This window comes from Temnothorax longispinosus, unplaced genomic scaffold (assembly GCF_030848805.1).
Source record: "Temnothorax longispinosus isolate EJ_2023e unplaced genomic scaffold, Tlon_JGU_v1 HiC_scaffold_25, whole genome shotgun sequence".
Lineage (NCBI taxonomy): Eukaryota > Metazoa > Arthropoda > Insecta > Hymenoptera > Formicidae > Temnothorax > Temnothorax longispinosus.
In genome coordinates this window covers 226,609-251,018 of record NW_027270069.1, presented here as the reverse complement: position 1 = coordinate 251,018, position 24,410 = coordinate 226,609, and the positions used below count along the sequence as shown (strand labels likewise).

Sequence of the window (24,410 nt, the reverse complement as noted above, 5' to 3'; positions counted from 1 at the left end):
GAGATATTTTGTGATAACTTTTCCATTGTTTTTTTCGCTATAAATACATAAACGGAACGCATTGCCAACTTGCCTCTTGTGCCAATGAGCCCTAGTCTCCCCTATACTGCCCCAGGATCGGCTCTTCGTCTCTCATTGGCTGAATTTTATCAACCATTTTCCTTCCTCTCGCTAATTAGATCACGCCAAGAATATGCGAACAAGAGCTTTTGAAATTTATCGCGGCCTAGTCCTCCTCGCTATAAGAACTCCTCTTGAAGCCGTGCGAAGAGCGAAGAGCTCTCCGCGGCTCGGAAGCTTGCAGCGAACTTTGTCGAAACAATTTTTGAACTTCCTACATTATTCCATTTATGACGTCACATATCGAATAAAATTAACATGTGATTAGGCGAGCATATTTGTTATATTTTTTTGTGTTGATAAACGGAACGACATTTTTTAGCGCTACATATATGTATAGTCGTTCTACTTTATTGTAACACTTTTATATACCTAAATATCTTAATTTAATCGATGTCAAAATAATTACGCATGAAAATTAGTGTATGTCGATATTTTTGACTGATTCATAATCATGCACGATTAAGGAGTAAATTATAAGTATTAGTATATTTATAAGTATTAGTATATAAGTATATTTTAAAATATTTAGGTAGAAATATTCTAAATTTATTGTAAGTTTTTACACATATTCGTATTATTTTTTAAAGTTTTTAAAGTTTTAGAAAACATACGTGACCTCGCGAGCAACTATACGTGATCGTGTGACAAAACGCGGTTTGTACTACTTGCGGCGAGCGCCACTCGTAATTACGGCTATACTACTTAAATAGAGTAGTGTCCGATGTAATATGTATATGTATCGACCCCGACTACTTAAATTGGATACTTTTATCAGCAATGTGATCGAGCGTTTATTTTCTCATTACTCTTTTAATTTTTTTTTTTTATTAAAGACTATATTTGAATACTATTGACTTGATGAAATATTAATTTCGAAAATATGCTTTCGTGTGATGGTTTTTTAATATTTTTTATTGTTTTATTATGTGCTCTATATGCGATAGTCAAAGATATTAGCAGCCGATAGTAAATTGCTTTTTAAGGATTGCAACATTAAAAAATCTTAAAGAGATATGTAAATCTTATTTTATTATTATATTATTATATCATATTTTTTATTTTACTTTTATTATAATATTATTTTATTATTATATCATTATGCAAATTTAAGCAAGCTCAGTTTTGAGAGATATAACTTTTGAAGTAAAATGTCAATTTAGACGTAGTGTCAACCGCGTCGAAATTTTTAAACTTGGATTTACATCACTCTCGTTTGAATATGCGAAAGTTCGTTTAGTTTAAGCCAACTGCTGACTCTGACGTGTGTGTTTTTCCACAGGTGGAGGAGATCCGCGAAATGATAGATAGGATCCAGACGAATGTGGAAGATGTGAAGAAAAAGCACAGCGCCATCCTCTCCGCGCCGCAGACCGATGAGAGTGAGTTTAATTTATCATCTTTTACTTATCCCCATTTCTTACGCGAAGTACGTGCATATATCTTCGCGGCTGCTACCGCGGGTGGAGCTCGATTACGTTCCGCGGGGGCAAAAAGCGAGATCGTGTTCAACGTGAAAATCTCTGTTTCCGGAAATTTCCGGTCATATGAAACGATCGGTCTGAGGATTAAATTAAACGATAACTGGCTTGATCAAATATTAGCGCATTGTGTGCCAACGCCGACGCATCTGTTTGCTCTACTCCTGTGATCATTTATGTGATCATTTATTCAAACCGATTTCGACATTTTTGATTGCGAACCTCGTTAATGCCAGATAAAAATAATTCCTACGTTTATTGATTAAATATATAAATAGGGGCGAGACAGTCGTTGTAGAGAATGCTTTTTTTGTATTTATATAGCACGTCGAGAATCAAATTCGTCATTATATTAAGATCTAATCGCTGGTTATTTTTATATTTAGTAATTATAATTATAGAAATTATATTTATATTGCTAAATATAAATAACACACTGACAATTATTCTCTCGAATACCGATCGCCAGAAGCGAGAAGAGAATGTTCAGGTGGGCGAATCAACGCTTTGTTCCCGGTTAACCGCTTATCCTCCGCGAATTCCTCCGTCGGCTTGCTAAGAGTCAAATTCAAATTTGCTCTCTGTACATAATTCAAGAACTTATCCGTCTTTCTGGGGTCGATTTACTCGACACTGGCAGGCTTTCAAGCCGGTCGGTTGCCCCCGTTCCATCGGCAGGATACATCCCCGCTCATCTTCGAACGTCGATGCTGAATATTTCATTCGGCTGAACGCATGCCGTTGCTTGCCAAAAAACTCTCGCTGAGCATATCGCGTCGAAATCCGATATTTCAGAGCGACGTTTTATTATTGGAAAGAGCACGATATACAACGGACTTTCGCGAACTTTAATACATTGAACTTTGCGCGCACGCAGAAAAATTCAGGGTCTACCAAATTTTTAATATATATACATATGTAATATTTTGAATTTCTGACATCGTTAAAGGACAACCTTGATCATATTGATGGGATTAGTAATTTAAGCGCAACTAACGAAGCTTGTAAACTCTAGCGCGAGTGTAAAGTGTAACTCGATCGAGAGAAAGAACTGATGGAAGCTTGAACAGCCGTTAATTGAAAAGACTTGAGCGAAATAGTTTCTTCTAGAGGATATTCCGTGTAATTCTCTCGCTCATTGCGAGAAACGACCGGGAAATCATTCGACGTATCAGCTTTCGTAATTTCGCGCGAAGATAATCGAGCCTCGATATTACAATAAGCGCGGCGCCCGCGCCGTCAAATTCAATAGAAATGCAATGCAGGAGACTGGTTAAATTTGAAAAGTGGCTGCTGGAGAGAAGAGGTAAAAGAGGTGGTGGAATGGCCAGGATGCTCGCGAAAGAGGGTGGGAGACATAAGAGGCACGATAGAGAGAGAGAGGGATGGGACACTAGTGGTAATCGTCCTTGCCCTGGTTGCCATTGTAGCTGCTGGTAGCCGGGGTTGGATTGTCATCCCTTACACCTTCATCCCCCGGCATGAGCAGGCGCGCGCGCGCGTGTTTGCGACGGCTGCGGCTCCTAACCCTTTGTTTATGTGAATCGAACGCCGACGTCCGCTGCAGATTTAATTATATTATTAATGGTACTTCCACCGATTATGCTTTATTTTCTAGGAAAAGCCGTAGAACATAGATTATTGAAACATCGATTAATAACATTCCGGAATGCTTCCGGGGAGTGAGATGTATGCTGCTCTAATGAGACCTGGCTCTAAGATCCGAGTTCAAATTTAACAAAAAAATTGATTTTTATTTTTGATCGCCACTTTTCCGAAGAAGATACTCACTGATAGTATTTTGCCCTGAGAGAATCCCTTTATAAATACAGACAGAGATGGGCAAAATTTTATTGGAATGATAGATAATAAATAAAAGGCAAAGCATAATTTATTCGTAAATAAATTCTTATTCGATTAAAAATTTATTCGATTAAACGATAATTTAAATAAATTTTTATCTAAATAATTATCATTTTGTATTAGAAATATGTTTTATTTATATTAAAATATTAACAAAAAAGCAAATAAGCAAATTCAGTATAATCAAACAGAAAATTAAGTTACATATAATCAGAAAGAAATTAAATTACATATTAATGTTTATATAGAATATACATATATAGCAATTTAAATCTTTCCTTGCGATTAACACGAATAACGTAAATAGTGCATAATACAGTTAATATAGATAACAAATAATATAAGCAATAAATAATACAAATCACGGGTGAAATTGTAATTAAATAACGATCTAGATAAAATTTTATTTGAATAATGCCATCTCTGAATACATACTGTCCTCCAGAGGTTGGAGATTGTGTAGGTAAGGCTGATAACCTTAGTATGGAAAAACTCATTGTTGCAAAGAATTTAACAAAAAGAAGCCGGACAGCTTACACGGGTGAATAGAAAAAAAATTGTTAGACTAAAATTCATCTTGGATCGTATTGATCGTAATGCCAGAAGAAGGCACTTTTGTGGGGGGGGGGGAGATTTTTAGTGAATTGTAAGATTAGAAGAGTTTGATTTTAAGGAATTATTTTGTGGATATAAATAGAAAAATTTTAAATCCATACTGATCCATACTGATCGCGTTACATGCGAATATTAAGATAGCTGTTACACTAATATACTGCATATGTAATAATATTATAAAGTTTAATATTTTACAAAATAATCAAGATTTTAAAGCTACGTCTTAATGTAAATATAGTTTGATAATATAGTTTGCGTTATTACATGATTTTTAAGAGCAGTCAAGTCGTGCATATATATTGATAACGCGAAATCGCCAAGTTTTAACATTAAACGAAAAAGTAATATTGATAATGAGAAATGATAGAGAAGAGGAAAATTACGTTACGCTAATTGTAAGTTACGCTGTGTGACTTCAACGCTAATCTGTTTAGAAATCTGGATAAATGTCGCGCAAACATGCAGTACGTTCCTACGTAGCTTGTCGATAATTTCGAGCAAGTAGATTAACCTCCCGCAACTGAGGGATTAAGTAATATCCCGTACGAGAAGAGAGATAGAGAGAGAGAGAGAGAAGAGAGAGAGAGAGAGAGAGAGAGAGAGAAAGAGAGAGAGCAGTGCCTGCTAATTACTATTAATACCTCGACCTTGTGCATCGAAATTCCGTGATAATTTACCCGTGGCTTAAATTATCCGATATATTATGCATTATAATCTTTACTCTTTGACCTCCTCAACCGGTACGTCTATACATCGTATCGGCCTATATTGTTCGAGCAGGATGCGAGTGTATTTCCATATAGCTATCTGTCGCTCGGTCTCTTTCAGCTTCGCTCTTCTGTCTACCTGAGAAGTTTTGACGGCAAGGCGGCTAAGCCCTAGATACGTCAAAAAGATTTCTCCGTCTGTCCGTGTGTATATAAACATGCACGTACCTTCGAACACTTACGTTTATTGCAACTTTTTGCAACGTAACCGTCGCCGTAGCCGTCGGAGCTTGAACGAAACTGTAGCAAAAAAATAAAAAAATGAGAACATATGCGTTTAAGACGTGTATCCTATTTGGCGAAATTGCGTTTAACTCGCGATGGCGTACTATCGTCGCTTTCGCGATACACAATTACGCGAAATGTACCAATTTGTTTAAACAGTCGCTTTTGCGTAGATTGCACGAGTTCTTTTCGCGAGCGAGCAGAGATTACGATGGGAGATCTTGTAGAAACTAGTAGACGTGATTCGAAACGTATTCTCGCAAAGAAGAGAGAGAAAAACTTTATTTTTTATTTTTATTTTCACGCTTTTTTTGTCTTTTACCATTAAATTGTTTAGATTGCTTGCTTCAAAATGATAATGCATTTTTTATTTATCTCTTTCTAGTTATTGATGAAGACATGTTTAACATATGTGTATATGTGTATGCAAATGTAATTTAAACGACAAGCCGAAATAAAACTGCGTTAGTTGTAACGACGGAGAGATGATAATTTTTTGTATAATAAGGATGATATAAACAACGCTTTTCTTAAAACGTTGTGTAGCTCTAAAGTAAGCTGTTGGTTTCTAAAATAAAAACTAAACAGAATAAAATTAATGACAACTTGTACATCCGATGACTTGTACATCCGATACGTTTTTGGGTCGTTCGATTTCAAACAGCTGCGAGAAATACATATACCGTCGAGATATACGCGAGACTATTCACAACGCGGATACGAGCGTACGTATACGTGAACGAGATGAAGATAATCGGGCCTCGTGCACGTCGATATTGTTGTCACTCGCGGCGATCCGGTGGAAACGGGTTAAACGGTTTTAGAAACTGTGTCGGTGCGCCGAATGCTTCGTTAGAGGGGCACGCGCGCGGATTACGGGCGATAACGACGACGCCGGGACACCCCGCGGGATCGGCGCGGCGTTTACGCATTTGTTGCGGCGAACGGCTCGATAATCGATCGTTCCCACGTCACTTACGCGCTCGAGGCCGCGAAACAATCGTCGTTGTTCTCCCTGCGCGCTCGCTTGCTCGCTCGTTCCGCTCATAGGCCGGAACCCTATAATATGCAGGAATTATTCACACGTTTGAATCGCCGCTACGTATTTCCGCAAGCTAATGACGATATTCGTTAAATATACAACGCGCAATCTCGCGCATTATCCTCGATGAACAACCGCTTTAATTAGTAACCCATTTCCTCCGTATTTTCACCCTCCTGTCCGTTGATTAACCTCTGGAGGCCTCCGGAGCTTGTTATTTTTTATCGGAAGTACAGCGAAAATTTCACAATGTAAATTCCGCCTCGTTTGCAATATTGATTTTTCTACCTGCGGCACGTGTAATATGTGCATATGTGTGTACCACGTGCGCATTAAGCGCCACTGATGTTTTTAAAATTAATAATGTTTAAACGCACGGTACACATGTTCCCGGTCATGAAGATCAGATGAAAGCGATGTTTACTGTGGACTGTTCAATTATTAATGATTTATTAGCACTGCCGAAGAATGTAAACAAGTAATAGCGTGAAAAGTGCAAATCTCTTGATATAATCGTTGCGTAAGATAAGTCACCTATTACATGTAAAGATAAAATGATATTGAAGGTATCATGTATGATACCTGCAAATAAGTGAAGAGATTAAATCATTCCCGCGCAATCGTCATCTCGTGCGTAATTATTCTGTAGAGAACGGGAAGCCTTATTTTAGGTTTTACAGGAGTCGCTTATTTTTCGTGGTATAACACTTTAACACATATCTGGAAGTTATAAATAAATATCATAAAGAGCCATGAAAAAACTTGCCCGTCCTTTAAAGGTTAATGGATTCTCTTCGCGACATGCAATTATAAAAAGTCATCTTGAACGCGCGTTCGTGTTCACATCGTGATTATGTAAATATATGAAAAAAAAAATCTCAAACGCGTAACACGAGTCCGCGTGTGCTACGCGCTGTTACAGCATCGATGTGGACGCGCACCACCTGCCGACGCTGCTAAATAGTATCACGAGAATAGTCCTGCGCTAAAAATAGCTTGAAAAGTCAGTGCGATGGAGAGGCGGCACTCGAGTTACGCGACGCCGTTCATCGATCCGATCTACCGCCAACTGCCGCGTATCAGCAAGAACGCGGATGGGAGCGTTTTTAAATCGGCAGCCGCGAAAAAAAACGGACCTTTACGCTGAGGTTCCATTTAAATGGAACGATTCTCGACGCGAAGGCTTTGGTTGAGATATTCTCGGTGGAACCATCGTCGTGTGCCCGATCAGTTTTAAATATCGAAATAAATTTCATTACGTGCACGCGTTCATCGACTCTAAACATCAATTACACGATATATTAGCACGCAGGGGGTCAAGTAGTAATTTCACGTAAATTATCATTAAAAGGATCCCGCTCGTGTGTCTCAAACCAACAAAGGGAAAACAAGGGCCAATAATCGAGCAAATAGGAAATTGGAAATAAACTTTTAAATTTGACTATCTACTGTTTGCTCGATTATTGGCCCTTGTTGGGCCTTTTCCTTTGTTGGTCACGTAAATTATATTTAATATTTACACAGTTCTATGCCGAGATCTGATTCTAGTAATTTAAAAAAGGAAAAGAATTTAGTTTCATCGATCATCTCCTCAGTAACTCAACATGAGTAGTTCAGCGAAAATTCTTTAAGCAGAGAATCCGTGTTCTTATTCGCACGTTTATTGCCAGATGCACTTGTTTAATCTTCATTTCCAGTTTGACATTGAACTAAACCGATTAAAACCGCCAACCGACTTTCCTCCGAGTAAAGTAGGTTTTAGTCGGCTAGGGATAACGTAACTTGCAACAGGTTGACGTTGATGGATAGCAGGGCCTAGCCGTTATATATATTTTTTTACAAGTTTTTTGCACTACTTGTTTCTCATTTTTTACCATTGAAAACTCTAACTGCCGAAAAGAACGAGATATACGACCTGTTCGCACCTGCAAACATAAAATAATTTCCACGAGTATTGCTACAGCGTGTAATTGTTGAAAGAATTCAATTAAGCAAATTCATACACTGAGAAAAAAATTGTTAATCCGAAAAAATTTTTAGTCCGATACGTTCAACTAAACATTTTAGTTAATTAACTAAACATTAGTTGTTTCAACAATTTATTTAGTTTCTTTAATCAAGAATTAATTAATTCAACTAATGTTTAGTTAACTAACTAAAATGTTTAGTTGAACGTATTGGACTGAATATTTTTTGGGATTAACAAATTTTTTTCTCAGTGTATCATTGTAATCGGTTTTCTTTCAGCCCCAATCAGTAGTCACAGATGTTGCACGTTTATTCATTTCACAAAATATTGAGAACAAATATTCAGTAAATTAGTACCGCAGTGTCATAACAGTAGCTCTTTTGTAATCGTTTATACTGCACATCAAGCATAATTCATCAAAATTGATGTATAATATGTCAGTATTTTGACTTCTGATACGCTTCTGATACGATACGTCAAATATATGTAGCCAAATATGTATAATACATATTATCATATTCAAATGTATCTCTAGGGAACGAAGCAGAATGAACAGGTGTCGAAATTCATCAAGCGTCGACATAGAGATCGGATATACTCCCCGTATATGTTTGGCTAGAAATAGATTTTAACGTTGATGTGCGCCGCTTGAATAGAGCGGCTATCATCTTGCAGTGAACATTTACGCAAATATAAACTGTTGACCATCGCTGTCTGTCAACGTGGCAGATGCAGGCGCGACAGTCGTATGCTACAAGTCGCTCCGTGCCAAGCTCAGACGGCGGATAATTCATGCTCGACGTCACCGGGTTGATCCTGGCGCGACGTCCTAGAGGACTCCGTCCAATCTTATATACGAGAATTGCACGTTGTCCCGACGTGTACGTGAAGGAATTTACGGGAATTCTTTTGCTTGGAAAAAGCATAAACCTGCTTGATCCGAGCTTTTCCCTTGAATTATTGTAAAACGATGATTGATTTACCTCGCGTTTGCGGTACGAGAAATTATTTGGGGCATGTTTGTTAGCTGCGCAATGTATAATAGTTATGACTAATTATATAAATCGTATATATAAGGTGTAAAATAAGTTATACATATTTACACTGTTAAATATTAATTAAGGATGAAATTTAAATACCTTGAGTTAAATAATATTTTGTTATTTTTAACTACAATATGTCAAATTATTTTTAACACAAAACAGTATTATTTTAACTATTGGTTTAGTTGAATTAACATTGTTCTAGTTAAATGACATATTGAGGAGGAGCAGTGACGACCTACGATTTAAAATGACTCAATTTAAGTATAATTTGACACTATAAATTTAACATTGCATAGTTACAATTAGAATATATATTTATTAGTTTCAATTTAGTACACGGAGAGAATTTTTTGATATATTTTACCGTTAAATTCACTACAAACTTGGGACAACTTGGCAACCAAGGAATTTAAAATATACAAAAGACATTTTACAAACAACGTGATAAAAATTAGCAAGCAGATTGGTAAATTTTGAAAAATTATTGAAATTTTCTAGATATATTTTAGTAAAATTAATCCAACATATTTTATATTTTTATGTAATAGATATCTATTAATATTTTTTATTATGGTGAATATTAATCAGAATAGCGGGCATAAAATTCTTGGTGGTACATGTTGTCCCACAACTACCATGATTTCAGGGTAAAGGACCCCGCAACGGTCATGGGGGGTTTTGGCTCCCAGTCAAATTTGACAATAATGTAGGATAATGTAGTTCATAACATGCTGATAAAAAGTGTCCATAGGCACCAAGCCCAAAAATGGACAGTTTCCGAGATATAAGGCATTAAAGAGTGGAAAAATGAGGGTTTCAGGTTTCAGCTAATGGCAGTTTGCAACAGGCTGAATGCCATGCTTTCACTAAAACATTTACTTGATTGCTGGATGAATTATACTTATGCACAGTATGCGTGTTCACATAGTCAAGTCAATGATCAAACCATACGTAATATGTCATTGCATCGAATGACATGTATGCAACATATATAGCAAGCAAGAATCATTTACTTATTAATGTTAATTTTTGCAATGTATGAAAAGTACAATATAATACTACTAAACCGACTTGAATTACAGTTATTTTACTTAAAATTCTCTCCGTGTAGAGTTACGATTTTGATTTTTAATATTTGAGAGGTGTATAGTTATTTTGATTATAATAAATGATATTTTTACAGTTACATATTACGTGAAAAAAAGATCTCCCCGTCATAAGCTATTTTAAAACGTGTGTTATATGTTACTTTTTTTTTGGCAGGTATAACTAAATGTGTAAAAAATTGTAAGCCGACGCAAGACACGTGCGAGATACCGTTGGGAAAAACTGCATATATTTCCCCTTTTCATTTTGCAGTATACATGTTCTCTTTTTTATTTTCACGACGTTACACACACAAGAACAACAGGACGAAGTGTCCGTCTGCATCTGTTCTGGAATGTAAATTTTCCGTTTACGTTTTATTAGCACGACAGATTGCAATCGAATACATCTCGCATGCATATTCGAGAAGATCGAGTCGAAACACACGGTGAGTTATATCGTGTCGCTATAAATTAAAACGTAGAAATTTATCTTTCGTTGCACATGTTCTCGACGAGGGCACAAGAGTTCAGAAGAAAAAAAGGAAACTAAGACAAATGCATACAGCAGTAGAACTTTTCCGACTAAGGAAAGAAGTTCCGTGTTCCTTCCTTATAATTAAATGTATAAAGAAGTATTGTTACAGCGTGTGATTGTTGAGAGAATCTAATTAATCAAATTCAATCCTCAGAAAATATCCTTATACGTCATAAGATGTACTTTAGCAGATGTGACAGCGGATACGATATATTCTCTCTACTTTAGGGAAAAGTTTGCCCGAGCTCCTTCGCAGGCATGTATAGACCGAAGCCAATTTATTATTATTTCCTAACTGCAGCACGTGAACTTCTTCTCGCGCATAGAAAATTAAGTTTACCAGGACTGAAGTACGGGGCGCCGTTGACGAAAACCTGTTTTGTAGAGGCACGTGACACGGATGAGCAACTTGTAATTTTTTTTATTGTTTTTACGTCGTATACCTAGATGCGTGTGCACACACACAAACACACACACACACACGTGCATCGCATCGACGTCGTTTGTGCGACACGAAAATTTCATTTTCTGGTAAATGTCGTTCCGTGACGGAGACGAATAGAAATTCCTTCCTTGATAGACGAACAGGAATTCCGTCTTTGATAGAAATCTTTGAGAGACCCCCGTAATTAGGCTTTTATACACCGACAAAACGGGACGTTGCGCGGACAAGTAGAGTGCTGACAACGTAATTAATCTTTAACCCTTTTGTTACTCAAGGAAGTTACGGCATTGCCACGGACCGGTTCCCCTTCATCGTATTTAAATCTCACGTAAATAATTCTCATTGTTATATTGTACGCTGGAATATGAGGATATTAATAGGAGATAATAATTAAAATAACTTTTTTTAAAAATTAAAATTTTATGATAAATTTGCTGATTTTTTCCGCCGAAGATTTAATTGAGCGTCATTTCTTTTAACTCTCGAGATTAAACTTAGCATTTAAATTATAAATAAATTATAAAATATTCTGTTCGCTTTACTTGAAGTTAAATCAAACATAAACATTTGTCATCTATTTGCATGGCTAGAACTTAATTTACTGGAAGCCTTTTCTTTGCCGATAATTCGAATTTTTTGCTATATTTCGGTACCTCCACATTTTTCATCGAAGAAAAATTGTCGCGGAGATGAATTTTCTAGACGTTCGAGATAGTTAATATAAAATTCTCTGGCGAATGCAATCCATAACGGATGGTGTTTCGCGACTGCAATGTGGTCGTTTGAAAATCCGTACAATGGAAGTCGCAGGAGAAAACCGCGTAAACTGCGAGACAGATTTGTCAGCGGCTGTCACGGTAACGAGCAAATCGATACGTCCAAAATCGAACGAGCACCATATACCGCGTTTCTCAGCAAAAGCGTTCCGCTGGTCCCATGATAGGTGGCCATTTGTATTGCCGTAGGGCACTAAAATATATCCTACTCGCGTAAAATATGGAGATATATTTCTCTTTTTGAGTTATTTCTGTTGCAAACGCGAGATGATTTCTTTCTCTCTCATGATATTCGACGGCGATGAATCGATTTCCGTCTTTAGTGTTTGATTAGAGACGGCTACAGAGGGTTGCTTGTTTAAGTTCTTTTTTACCGCCATTTCCGACAAGAAATTGACTTTTGCCATTGGTATCTGCTACACCGATCGAAACCGATCATCTCTCGATCGACGACGGAATCGACGTGGAATTACCCGCAAGATGTATAAGTTGCCTTTGCTCCCACATTTCAGTCGCTCTCACGGAAATAAGGAAAAAGAAGGAAGATGACTCGCGTTCAGTAAATATCTCGACGTATCAAAGAAAATGATAAAAGAGAAATCGAGAGCAACAGTTGCGGAGACGCTCTTCCGTGAAAATCTCTCCGTCGCGCAAAAGAAAAATTACGGGAGATTAAACGGTTTAATTAAGCGTCGTTAATCGACGCAATGAGTCGCGAAGCGAACATCTTGCGTGTTCGTTTTTCGCTCTTGAGATCTCTCTCTCTCTTTCGTTTTGCATATCCCAAACGCGACGTTTCGCAGTTTCATGAAACGCGCGATGTTAATTAAATGTTACACTTTTCATTATCAAGTTTATCGGTCCACGTAACATCGGTGGTTTCCGCTGACGTGGATGTAATTCGCTATGTAAATGAAAGGCGCCTTCCGCGCGCGGATGTGTACACCTGTACATTTGCTACGACAATAAGTGTCATGTTCGTTTCGCGGTCGTGGAATTCAGCCAAGGTTGTGACGAGCGACGAGCGGCGCGGCGTGTCTGGCTAATTCGCGCGGAGTAAAGTTTACTTTTGCGGAACAATTAGGTCGTCCTCTCCCCGTTAGAGGCAACGTGCGCAAAGTTCGGCGTGGCGTTGCGTGGCACACGTGTGAATTAAGGCTGTCGGCGGTGCTCGCGTCATCGTCACAGGATAGTTGGAAATGCTGTTATCAATATGTGTTCCAACGGTCCTACGCAATTTGAAGACGTGGGAGGACGGTTAGTGGTGATACGAGAGAGCTAAAAATATATACCGACCGTGTATCTCCCTCTCCGCGTATATACCGAAAAATATATCGCCCGCGAAAAATACCGGCCGTGACATTTAATCCCTCTGACGCGCGCGATCCAATTTCCACCGGGTGGCTGATCAATTACGCTACGATGTGATTGAGAAATTCGGCATGACGATAAGGCGAGTCCGTAATTTGTGAGATATCTATATCCATCTGAAATACGACGCTGTGACTGAAACATGTGGCGGAAAAATCAAAACACTCTTATTATATAATTCAAACTCAAGATATTGATTGGGTCTACTTAGAACTTGATCGGTTGAGCGGTTATTGAGATCTCAAAATCTCGGGTACTCGCAACTCGTGCGTTCGCGTAAAAGAGTCACGGTGCGGTCTCGCTTCGCGTGTACTTGGCGCGGGACACTACCGTGTTTCTTGATGACGTTTACAAATTACGGGCTTGTCTCGTTCAATTTAAGATATAGCGCCTAAATTTTTTTCCTACTTGCGAAACGTAATTTCTGACAAATATGACAATTGCGTCAGCAAATCAATATCGCTTGGCGCATAAAGTTATTATGATTGGCGGTTGAACATTGGCTTTATTTAATAAAAGTAATTTTAACGTCAATGGAAAAGGAAAAGAGATAATAAAATCGCAACGATTCGCAGGAATGAAATTGATTACTTGGTTGAGAGGATTCCTATAAATAAGTATCAAACGCCTTGGGTTTTGGGAGCTGAAGAAACAGTGCGGTGTAGCTATCGCAATTTCGCGTGGCTGCAATTTCGGTCTGATGGGAGGAAATATAATCAGGTGGAGGGACTCACGGGATTGCTTAACGCCGTCGTAGACGTACATCTCTCCCGATCGTCTCTCCCCCGAAAAAGATTTCTCCAGACCGGCGAGGGTGTCCGTTCGCGATAGAGTCGTTTTTTCGCCGGTTATCGCAACCTTACAGGAGGTACATTCGCGTTAGGAAAAGCCTAAACGACATCGTGGAATCACCCGAGAGGGAGATGTCACACGTTGATCCCAAGCCGCCGCGCTGGCGAATAATAGCGTTTCTACCTAGGAAAAACATTTATATTTTATTATTCTCCGTGAATTGTCTCTCTCATGAAAGAGTAATGGTTTCAATTTCTATCAATATATAGCACACACAGACCCAATTTACTGATTTTGGGGATAAGGGCTTGATTACGATAGCTGAAAAAAGTAAGATTTTTTATAGATATCAATTTTTGTGCTTATTTTGATGACATTATATAACATTTTAGATTTAGCTAAAAAAAGATTCGCATCGCAGTTCTGTTCAGTGACCTATTAAATGTCAAAATTTTATCGTGGATTTTAACGTGGGGCATTCGAATGAATCGAGGGAGTTTATAGGATTAATTGCGGAAAAGAAGATTAATTTCGGTAATTATTGGAGAGCGACAGTTATTTCGTATTTTATAATCTTTTTTGGAAGTCCGATTGTGACCGCGCTGACAATATTTTTGGAATTCGTTAAAGCATGCATAAAGTTTATAAGTCGAATTTACTTCGATTATTATACATATACGCGCAATACTGGCATGCTTGATATGTTCGACACTTTTTGCAAGAACGTCAATTTGTCAGTGAACGTAAGAGACTTAGATCGCGAATTTATGGCCTGCTCGACTTCTCGCTTTCTCTCTTTCTCTTTCTTTCAGGTCAATCGCCAATATGACAGGCGAGATATGAACGAAAAATATCGGGCTGTCTCGATAGAAATGGCACAATCTCGGGTCCATTACGTGCCATTTCGTTCTGCGACGTTATATAACTCGGCGGGAAGATCCGGAAAATGTTTCGCTAGCCTGTTCGCTTCAAATGTATCGTGACGCGTTGGTGCCTGCGGCGAGGCTCGCGCGCGATGCGATAATAATATTATCTAACGATTTGACGAATCTTTTGTCTTGCTCACGTCGACCCGGCAAATTTCCACTTGATAATATCCCTTGCAATACCGATCCAAAAATGTCTGCTATTGATCATTTACATAATTGGGTCCGTCGGTGCATTCGTTTCGTAAGCATTTAAATAATCGATCGCGTCTGCGTCCGTACTGCTTGATGCATTCCAAATGAATGTTATAATATTAATAATATGCGAGATTGAGTGGTAATTAGGACTATCTGTCAATTAAATTTGACATTCAATTTCTCTCAATAATAATCAACAAAGAGTCGAGGGTTATCATTTGACACGTCCTCGTTGATACCGTTATTTCATATTATGAGGTAAAAGTTGCATGATCAAGTATTAACTTTGCACTATTAAGCGTTACAATAGGCATAATATACATAATATTACAATATTACATAGGCATAAATTTGATCTTAATTTCGGGTTATAATTTTTCGATATTTTGCTTTAAAGTACTATTATAGACAACATTTTTCACAATGCATCTTTCGACGATTTTAATCCATTTTACACTCTGTTTTGTTTTAACTTAGTTAGACATAGCCATAATAATTGAAGATAAATTATTTCCTTCGATTCTTCGTCTCGCCGACGCAAATGTCATTTCCTCGTGTGTGTGAAGCTAGCGTCTCATTTTGCGGAAACTCACAAATTATTGAGAGTTCTGACTTCCTTTTCAATAGTTCTAGAGTTCCTGCTAGTTTAAACAAATAGTTCTAGCTTTTAAAGCCAAAAAACGCGTCAGTACAAACTGAGACGCTAGGTTCACGCAGCGTCTCACTTTGTCCTACACAAGTTCCACTACTGTATCTCATCAGATTTTGCGAGATCTATAGTTCTATAACAGTTCTATAAAGAGTTCTGCCATATAAAAGCAAAAAAATTAATTATAAAGTACTAAAAAAAATTACAATGTAACGAGTATACCGAGTTGAGACGCCAGTTGAAATCTCGGAGTTCCGATTTATGTAAAATATTTTTCGAGTAGTTCTGAGCATATTGAAGCATTTCTTAAAGAGTTCCGAGCGTTAGAATATTTGTGTTATATTTTAAAAAATTAATATTAACCGAAAAGTAATCATGACGGAAAACGATGAAACGCTAAGCGAAATCTCGGAGTTCCGGTTTATATAAAATATTTTTCGAGTAGTTCTGAACATATAGAAGCATTTTCCAAAAAGTTCCGGGCATTGGCATTGTTGTATAATTTGTAAATAAATTAATAACACTCGAAAGTCAGGAATTCATCGAAAATAGGTGAGACGCTGGCCGTATTTCGACAGTTCTGCGAGTTTTATTATAATTTTCGTACAGTTCTGAACGTGTTCTAACGTTTTCTAAAGAGTTCTGGCGATAAACATTATTTAATCATTTTTTAAATAATTTTTATCGCCCGAGAAAGACGCATTTACGGGTATATGAGTGAGACGCTGTAGGAAATCTCGGAGTTCTGGCTTATATAAAATATTTTTCGTATAGTTCTGAACATATAAAAGCAATTTTTAAAGAGTTCCGGGCGTTGGCAATGTTGTAAAACTTTTAAATAAATTAATAACGCTTGAAAGTCAGGAATTCATCGAAAATAGGTGAGACGCTGGCCGTATGTCGACAGTTCTGCGAATTTTATTATAATTTTCGTACAGTTCTGAACGTGTTCTAACGTTTTCTAAAGAGTTCTGGCGATAAACATTATTTAATCATTTTTTAAATAATTTTTATCGCTCGGGAAAGACGCATTTACGTGTATATGGGTGAGACGCTGTAGGAAATCTCGGAGTTCTGGCTTATACATATAAAATATTTTTCGAATAGTTCTGAACATATAAAAGCAATTTCTGAAGAGTTCCGGGCGTTGGCAATGTTGTAAAATTTTTAAATAAATTAATAACGCTCGAAAGTCAGGAATTTATCGAAAATAGGTGAGACGCTGTAAGAAATCTCGGAGTTCTGGCTTATATAAAATATTTTTCGTATAGTTCTGAACATATAAAAGCAATTTCTAAAGAGTTCCAGGCGTTGGCAATGTTGTAAAATTTTTAAATAAATTAATAACGCTTGAAAGTCAGGAATTCATCGAAAATAGGTGAGACGCTGGCCGTATTTCGACAGTTCTGCGAATTATATTATTATTTTCGTACAGTTCTGAACGTGTTCTAACGTTTTCTAAAGAGTTCTGGCGATAAACATTATTTAATCATTTTTTAAATAATTTTTATCGCCCGAGAAAGACGCATTTACGTGTATATGGGTGAGACGCTGTAGGAAATCTCGGAGTTCTGGCTTATATAAAATATTTTTCGTATAGTTCTGAACATATAGAATGATTAAATAATGTTTATCGCCAGAACTCTTTAGAAAACGTTAGAACACGTTCAGAACTGTACAAAAATTATAATAAAACTCGCAGAACTGTCGAAATACGGCCAGCGTCTCACCTATTTTCGATAAATTCCTGACTTTTGAGCGTTATTAATTTATTTAAAAATTTTACAACATTGCCAACGCCCGGAACTCTTTAGAAATTGCTTTTATATGTTCAGAACTATACGAAAAATATTTTAGATAAGCCAGAACTCCGAGATTTCCTACAGCGTCTCACCCATATACCCGTAAATGCGTCTTTCTCGGGCGATAAAAATTATTTAAAAAATGATTAAATAATGTTTATCGCCAGAACTCTTTAGAAAACGTTAGAACACGTTCAGAACTGTACAAAAATTATAATAAAACTCGCAGAACTGTCGAAATACGGCCAGCGTCTCACCTATTTTCGATAAATTCCTGACTTTTGAGCGTTATTAATTTATTTAAAAATTTTACAACATTGCCAACGCCCGGAACTCTTTAGAAATTGCTTTTATATGTTCAGAACTATACGAAAAATATTTTATATAAGCCAGAACTCCGAGATTTCCTACAGCGTCTCACTCATATACCCGTAAATGCGTCTTTCTCGGGCGATAAAAATTATTAAAAAAATGATTAAATAATGTTTATCGCCAGAACTCTTTAGAAAACGTTAGAACACGTTCAGAACTGTACGAAAATTATAATAAAACTCGCAGAATTGTCGAAATACGGCCAGCGTCTCACCTATTTTCGATAAATTCCTGACTTTCGAGTGTTATTAATTTATTTACAAATTATACAACAATGCCAATGCCCGGAACTCTTTGGAAAATGCTTCTATATGTTCAGAACTACTCGAAAAATATTTTATATAAACCGGAACTCCGAGATTTCGCTTAGCGTTTCATCGTTTTCCGTCATTACTTTTCGGTTAATATTAATTTTTTAAAATATAACACAAATATTCTAACGCTCGGAACTCTTTAAGAAATGCTTCAATATGCTCAGAACTACTCGAAACATATTTTACATAAATCGGAACTCCGAGATTTCAACTGGCGTCTCAACTCGGTATACTCGTTACATTGTAATTTTTTTTGTACTTTATAATTACTTTTTTTGCTTTTATATGGCAGAACTCTTTATAGAACTATTATAGAACTATAGATCTCGCAAAATCTGATGAGATACAGTAGTGGAACTTGTGTAGGACAAAGTGAGACGCTGCGTGAACCTAGCGTCTCAGTTTGTACTGACGCGTTTTTTGGCTTTAAAAGCCAAAACTATTTGTTTAAACTAGCAGGAACTCTAGAACTATTGAAAAGGAAGTCAGAACTCTCAATAATTTGTGAGTTTCCGCAAAATGAGACGCTAGCTTCACACACACCATTTCCTCGCATGCCGTCGTGAATGTTTTCCTTTCTCTCGTTCGTTATCACATTGAATGGAAAACCATCAGAACAGATTTGATACCGGCTTGCATTTACCAGGGAAAATATCATAGGGGTGAAGAGCAGGAAGTTCAAGCAAAGTGTCCGATACTTGCGAGGATCAAGATGAGATTCAATCGCACCTCCGTAGGTGGATGCGTGGGTGCGCGCGGAAGCGTGTGCATGGGGAGAGGTTACGAGGAAAAAGCTCGAGGGCAGAAAGTACGATGCCGTGGAATCGAGCGGAGGAGTCCTTTACGAGTATGGGAGTACGGCGGCGGGAGATGAGGGTGGGCGAAAGTTTGCGTATCGATCTACGCGAATGCGTGTGCTGGCTGGATTACGAGCTCGCGTATCGGATCACGTGGCAAATTTGTCCGCGTACAGACTGCGCCGGTCGGTGCGTGTTTCCCGGATAAAAAAATAATTCACCTGGTCTGGCGAAAAAAAGTGCTTTGCAATTAAAAAGAGCAAACGCGTGGAAGGTCGCGAGATTAACAAAGTAAAAAATATTCACATAAAAAATAGAAATGATATAAATTAGTTTGGATGGAGAGTTTATTCTTTTTGAAGAATACGCTAAATGGGCGAGAAATCGATTTCCTTTGTTGAGTCAAGAAGCGTGATTTTGAAATTGTTTTTGTTACCTGGAATGGGTTGGAATGGGTACGCTGAGTGCTTGAACTTTAAAAAGGGCTTGAAACAAAACTTTGTGAAATCCAAGCTAACAAACATAAGTGTGTACAAATGGTGCAATTGGAACGTACGTTACACGTTTATTTCGCTATATATATATTTGATGTTTATAACTTTCTTTTTCTATTTCGATATAGTTTTGTCTAAAAAAGAATTAGAATTGTTTTTTTCACAAAACCTATAGCAGTAACTTCTACTTTCTAAACTGATTCTTTGGAGTTAAAGTGAGTAGAAATTGAACATGAATTTATATATATAATTTATAATTATATAATTTACAAGAGTTTTACGTATACAGAGAGAATAATAATTGGAATAGAAAGAAATATTACAACATTTTAATCTTAAATTTAGCCTTTTAAGTGGTAAACATTTTATTTAAATTTTTTAAGGATACTGTCGCTTTTAATACATTATACAAAAATAAATTTTTGTATAATGTATTTTATACATTTTTTTTATTACGTGCACATGCGTACACATATTTATCAGCCTTTTACGCGATATCTGTGTTGTTTACAAGCAATGAATTACTAATATCTTTTTAAATACCTTATGAAATATTTTGAAAATAATTATAATTTTATGTTTTTTTTTTTAAATATGTGGCTTTCAGTATTTTCCGTATTTTATTTATGCGTTTTATAATATTGTAGTTTATATTAGTCTTTTATATTCACACCAGTGTTTTACAAATTTTAACTGATATACATACATGTTTTCTTTATGATCTTTTTAAAGATCTCTTTAATTTCTTGTATATTCTTTATTCTCTCCTTCTCGATTTATGGGGAGAAAAGATTGCTTCTCGACATTCCATATCTATGCAGGAAATGAAAGTATCGTTTTGTATTTTACGAATCCTGACTCGCGGTGATAAATCTGTCTGAGTTTCGTCATCCGTCTGTCTGCTCTTAAACCGTTATACCGGCGAATTTTCTTCCGTATTTTCGAGAGAGAAGGCGGCCTATTGTAATAGCACGGGAAAGGAAGGGCATTGATCGTGCAAGAGTTTTCTGAAGGCGGAAAACGTATTTCTCTACTTTTTCCCCGTCTCTCGGTATGGAGACGACAAGACAACATCGTTGCCGTCTTTTCCGAACACAGTTTCCAGAAAAAAGGTAAAAATCACTTCGCTAGTTTTCATTTAGCTTAGTAGCATCTTTTGGAGCTGTGGAAGAGGTAAAAAAAAAACAAGTTGTCGGCATACACAAGTATTTTCTATTAAACCATCTATATAATTTCAATCAAACAAATTTTTTTGAACAGTTTGCTCTTGACTTGCTTTCAACTGAAATATCAAAGCAATTCAAACTTTCAACTTACAAATGATTGGAGATGAAGAGCTTTTTACGAAAAACTTTAGTAATAGCAAACTAGTATTTTTCAGTAAATATATCTATATATAAAAAATGGGCAATAAATTAACAAAATTTTTATTTTATTTTTTATTACATTTGTAATTACAGTTATTTGCACTGAAAGATTCGTATAGTAAATTTTTTTGTAATTAACAAGGCGACACGGTGATCTATAAAATTGCGAGATCGCTATTGCATTAATATATTTAACAGTGACAACTGATGTTCTTTTTTCGCGATTTAAACACAAGGGATAATGGCAAACCACTTTTGATCTCTCCGATTTGCCCCTTGGCCTTGACACTTGTTGCCGCCTAGTAACCCTCCGGGCTTTTTTTCGCCGTGTTGTACGAATTTGTTCGCGCGACGAACAAAATAAAAAAAAGAAGAACTAGAGGGAGATTTCGAGAGGCCGGTCTTTTCAGTCGGACAGCTCGTATTACCACGAATTAGCTGTCGGCCAACTGTTGCTGATTCGATGTCCTCGTCCTGCGAGCTGGCTCCTCCAATTAAGCTCTACCTACCCCTCGTCGATCTCGTCGCCGACACCAGCTCCGGAAACTCCTGGGAAATAGTCAAGGGAAGCGCCCGGGAAAATCGGGCGTGGGAGATGCGACGGGGAAAAAGAGGGGGGGAGAGAGAGAGAGAGAGAGAGAGAGAGAGAGAGAGAGAGAGAGAGAGAGAGAGAGAGAGAGAGAGAGAGAGAGAGAGAGAGAGGAAGACGGAGAGAGTCGGATATGCGGAAGGTCGGAGGTCGTGGATTCAGAAGGTCGAGCACGTAAATCCCACACTGAACCTCCCGCAACCTCCTCTCCGTCTGATCCATTCTAATCACAAAGCGTGCAAAAAATGACGGACGTTGACGGGCGAGCATTATCGAACGATCGGATGTCGTCGACAAATTTGACTCGCTTTAACGTAGGTGTTAAGCTGGGCATAATAGGCGACAGGACGACCCCGTCTCCATTTAATCCTCTTCGTGTTATTCGCGTAAACGGTCGGCTGGAAAATAGACAGAAAATTGTGAATTAACCAAAGTTGCTAGTTCAATACCGCGTTGTTCTTTAAAGTGATTGCGATCGGATTGAAACTATGTCACAATTGACGCTATATGATAGGGTAAAGTGCCCATTTCGGAACAGATCCTAATTCGGATCAACAAATTTGAAATGCCTCTCTAGCCGACTGTATGTGGATTTTTTTCACTACCGTCTATATAGTTATAGACGGTAATGAAAAAAATCCACATATGATAGGTAGAGAGGAACTTCAAATTTGTTGATCCGAATTAGGATCTGATCCGAAATAGGCACCTTATGTCGTTAACCTTTAGAGGATGGGTAGGTTTTTTCATGACTTTTTATGAGGTTTTGATTTATAACTTTCATATATGTATTAAAGTGTTATACTGCGGAAAATAAGCGACCCCCGTGGAGCCTAAAAATAGGCTTCTCGTCCGGTAGGTTGACAAAAATGAAAAAATTGTATGAAACATTTATATGATTCTAAATTTCAGAAAAGTTATTATTTATATTAAGTTTTGAATGAGAAATATGGATATTATGGAAATACTTTTCGCAAAATCTTGTTATAAAAATATACTTGAAATTCAGAGCTAAAAAGTGCAAACAAATTCATAAGGACTTAAATTTGTGAGAAAAATTTTTAGTTACGTTTATACATACGTTTAGTAATGTTGTTTTGTATGTGATATATTCACGACACATAAACTTTGGTCTTCGACGAATACCTTTCTTTGAATATACTACTCATTGGCCATTCTCATTTATTTCCCATATATAGATTCCCGGAACTACGGAACTCAGCGACTCAAAAAACCCTTATATATGATATTTTAGCGCATAAATAGTTCAAAGCTTAAAAATAGGCTTCTCGTCCTCTAAGAGTCTATCCAGACAAACTTGCATAGGTGTATAAGCATATGTAAGAAAATGGATTGGTCTATTTCCTTATGCACATGTATATGGACTAATCAATTTTCTTATGCTTATGTTTATGCGCCATACAAGTTTGTCTGGATAGACCCTACAAAGGTTAATAATATTTTTTCTTCTTGTGATGAGATTATGGATACCCTATGAAGTCTTAACTTCCATCTACTATTTTTTGACAATAATTTCGATTATTGATTCGATTTTGACATACTCTATATAATTACACTTCGATCACATGTTATATGACATAATTCAATTGTTAGAAAGTGAGAGTTAGAATACTCCTTCAAAATATCCTGATGGATAGTGTATAAAATCATTTTACGCACACGTACCTTTATTGTAAAGCTTGATATACACATCGAGGTCTCGACGGGCGTCGTCATATCTTTCCAATTTCAATCGACATCTCAAATGCACCTCATTTTCGTCTATGTCAAAAGGTCGCATGCCAGACGGTCTTTGCGGTTAACGTAGGTGTCATCACGCTCGTAGCGGTATCGGTGATAGTGGTTACAGGTTACAGATCGTACGCGATATGTATCAAATCGCGTGGGTGATGGCCTTGACTGAGGCGACTGAAGGGGATGATTGGTTAAACGATCAGTCTGCCGTGGCTCGCTTGTAAAAACGAATTACAACATACATCACAGAGAATGTCCTCTTGTCTCCGCAAAATTGAGATTTATTCCCTGTAGTCCCTCGCTTTGATAATACCTATTTGTCAATGCGCGTTTATCATCGATTTATTTCAAGCACGAATATTAAAGGTGCATTTATTTCAGGCATGAATATTAAAAACACGCTTGTATTTGACGAACGAATAAATTCGCTGAATGATTCGTTGTGTATGATAAGTATAGCGTATCAAATTACCAAATTAGGCAATCGTTAAAGGAAGTTCTGCTCCTTGCTATTTGCAACTGTGTGTGTATTTAGGAGCGAGCAAATATATATCTAAGTAAATCTAAATATCAAATTCTACAATTTCAAATGCGTATAAAATTAATGATATCTATAATCTATAAAATCAGAAAAGACGATAAGCATCTGTAACTGTTTTACATAAATCCCCTTCTATTTTTATATCAGAAAACCTCTTACGTTTTTTCCATTTTTAAATCGTGATTATTCTGTTATTTTTGTACGTAATTTTCTTGGAAAGTCGAAAAAAAGACAAAACGTTTATAGAGTGCTTAAATACGAATTACTATGTTATCTAAATTAATTAGTTAATTAATTAATTAGTTAATTAATTAATTAGTTAATTAATTTAGATAACATCTGTTAGTTTCTCTAATATATCTTTCAATTCTGGAATAAGCCTTGGAGATGCATCTCATGTTATAAACGTATCTTAAAATATTTATTGAATTCATCAAAGAATCTTCATTGGAACATTCGTTGATAGAGACT

General features: G+C 36.9%; 1 protein-coding gene across 6 annotated transcripts in view; it reads left to right on the top strand.

Annotated features, from left to right (window-relative positions):
- Positions 1-24,410, top strand: part of LOC139824060 (syntaxin 1A) — an 83,933-nt gene that overhangs the window by 18,665 nt on the left and 40,858 nt on the right. For all 6 annotated transcript variants that reach the window (XR_011734989.1, XR_011734988.1, XR_011734987.1 and 3 more), the window contains exon 3: positions 1,403-1,502. Coding sequence is in view for 2 of the 6 variants with exons in the window: in XM_071796550.1 (XP_071652651.1) it covers positions 1,403-1,502 (100 nt within the window). In the remaining 4 variants the exon portion in view is untranslated. The remainder of the gene's footprint in view (positions 1-1,402; positions 1,503-24,410) is intronic.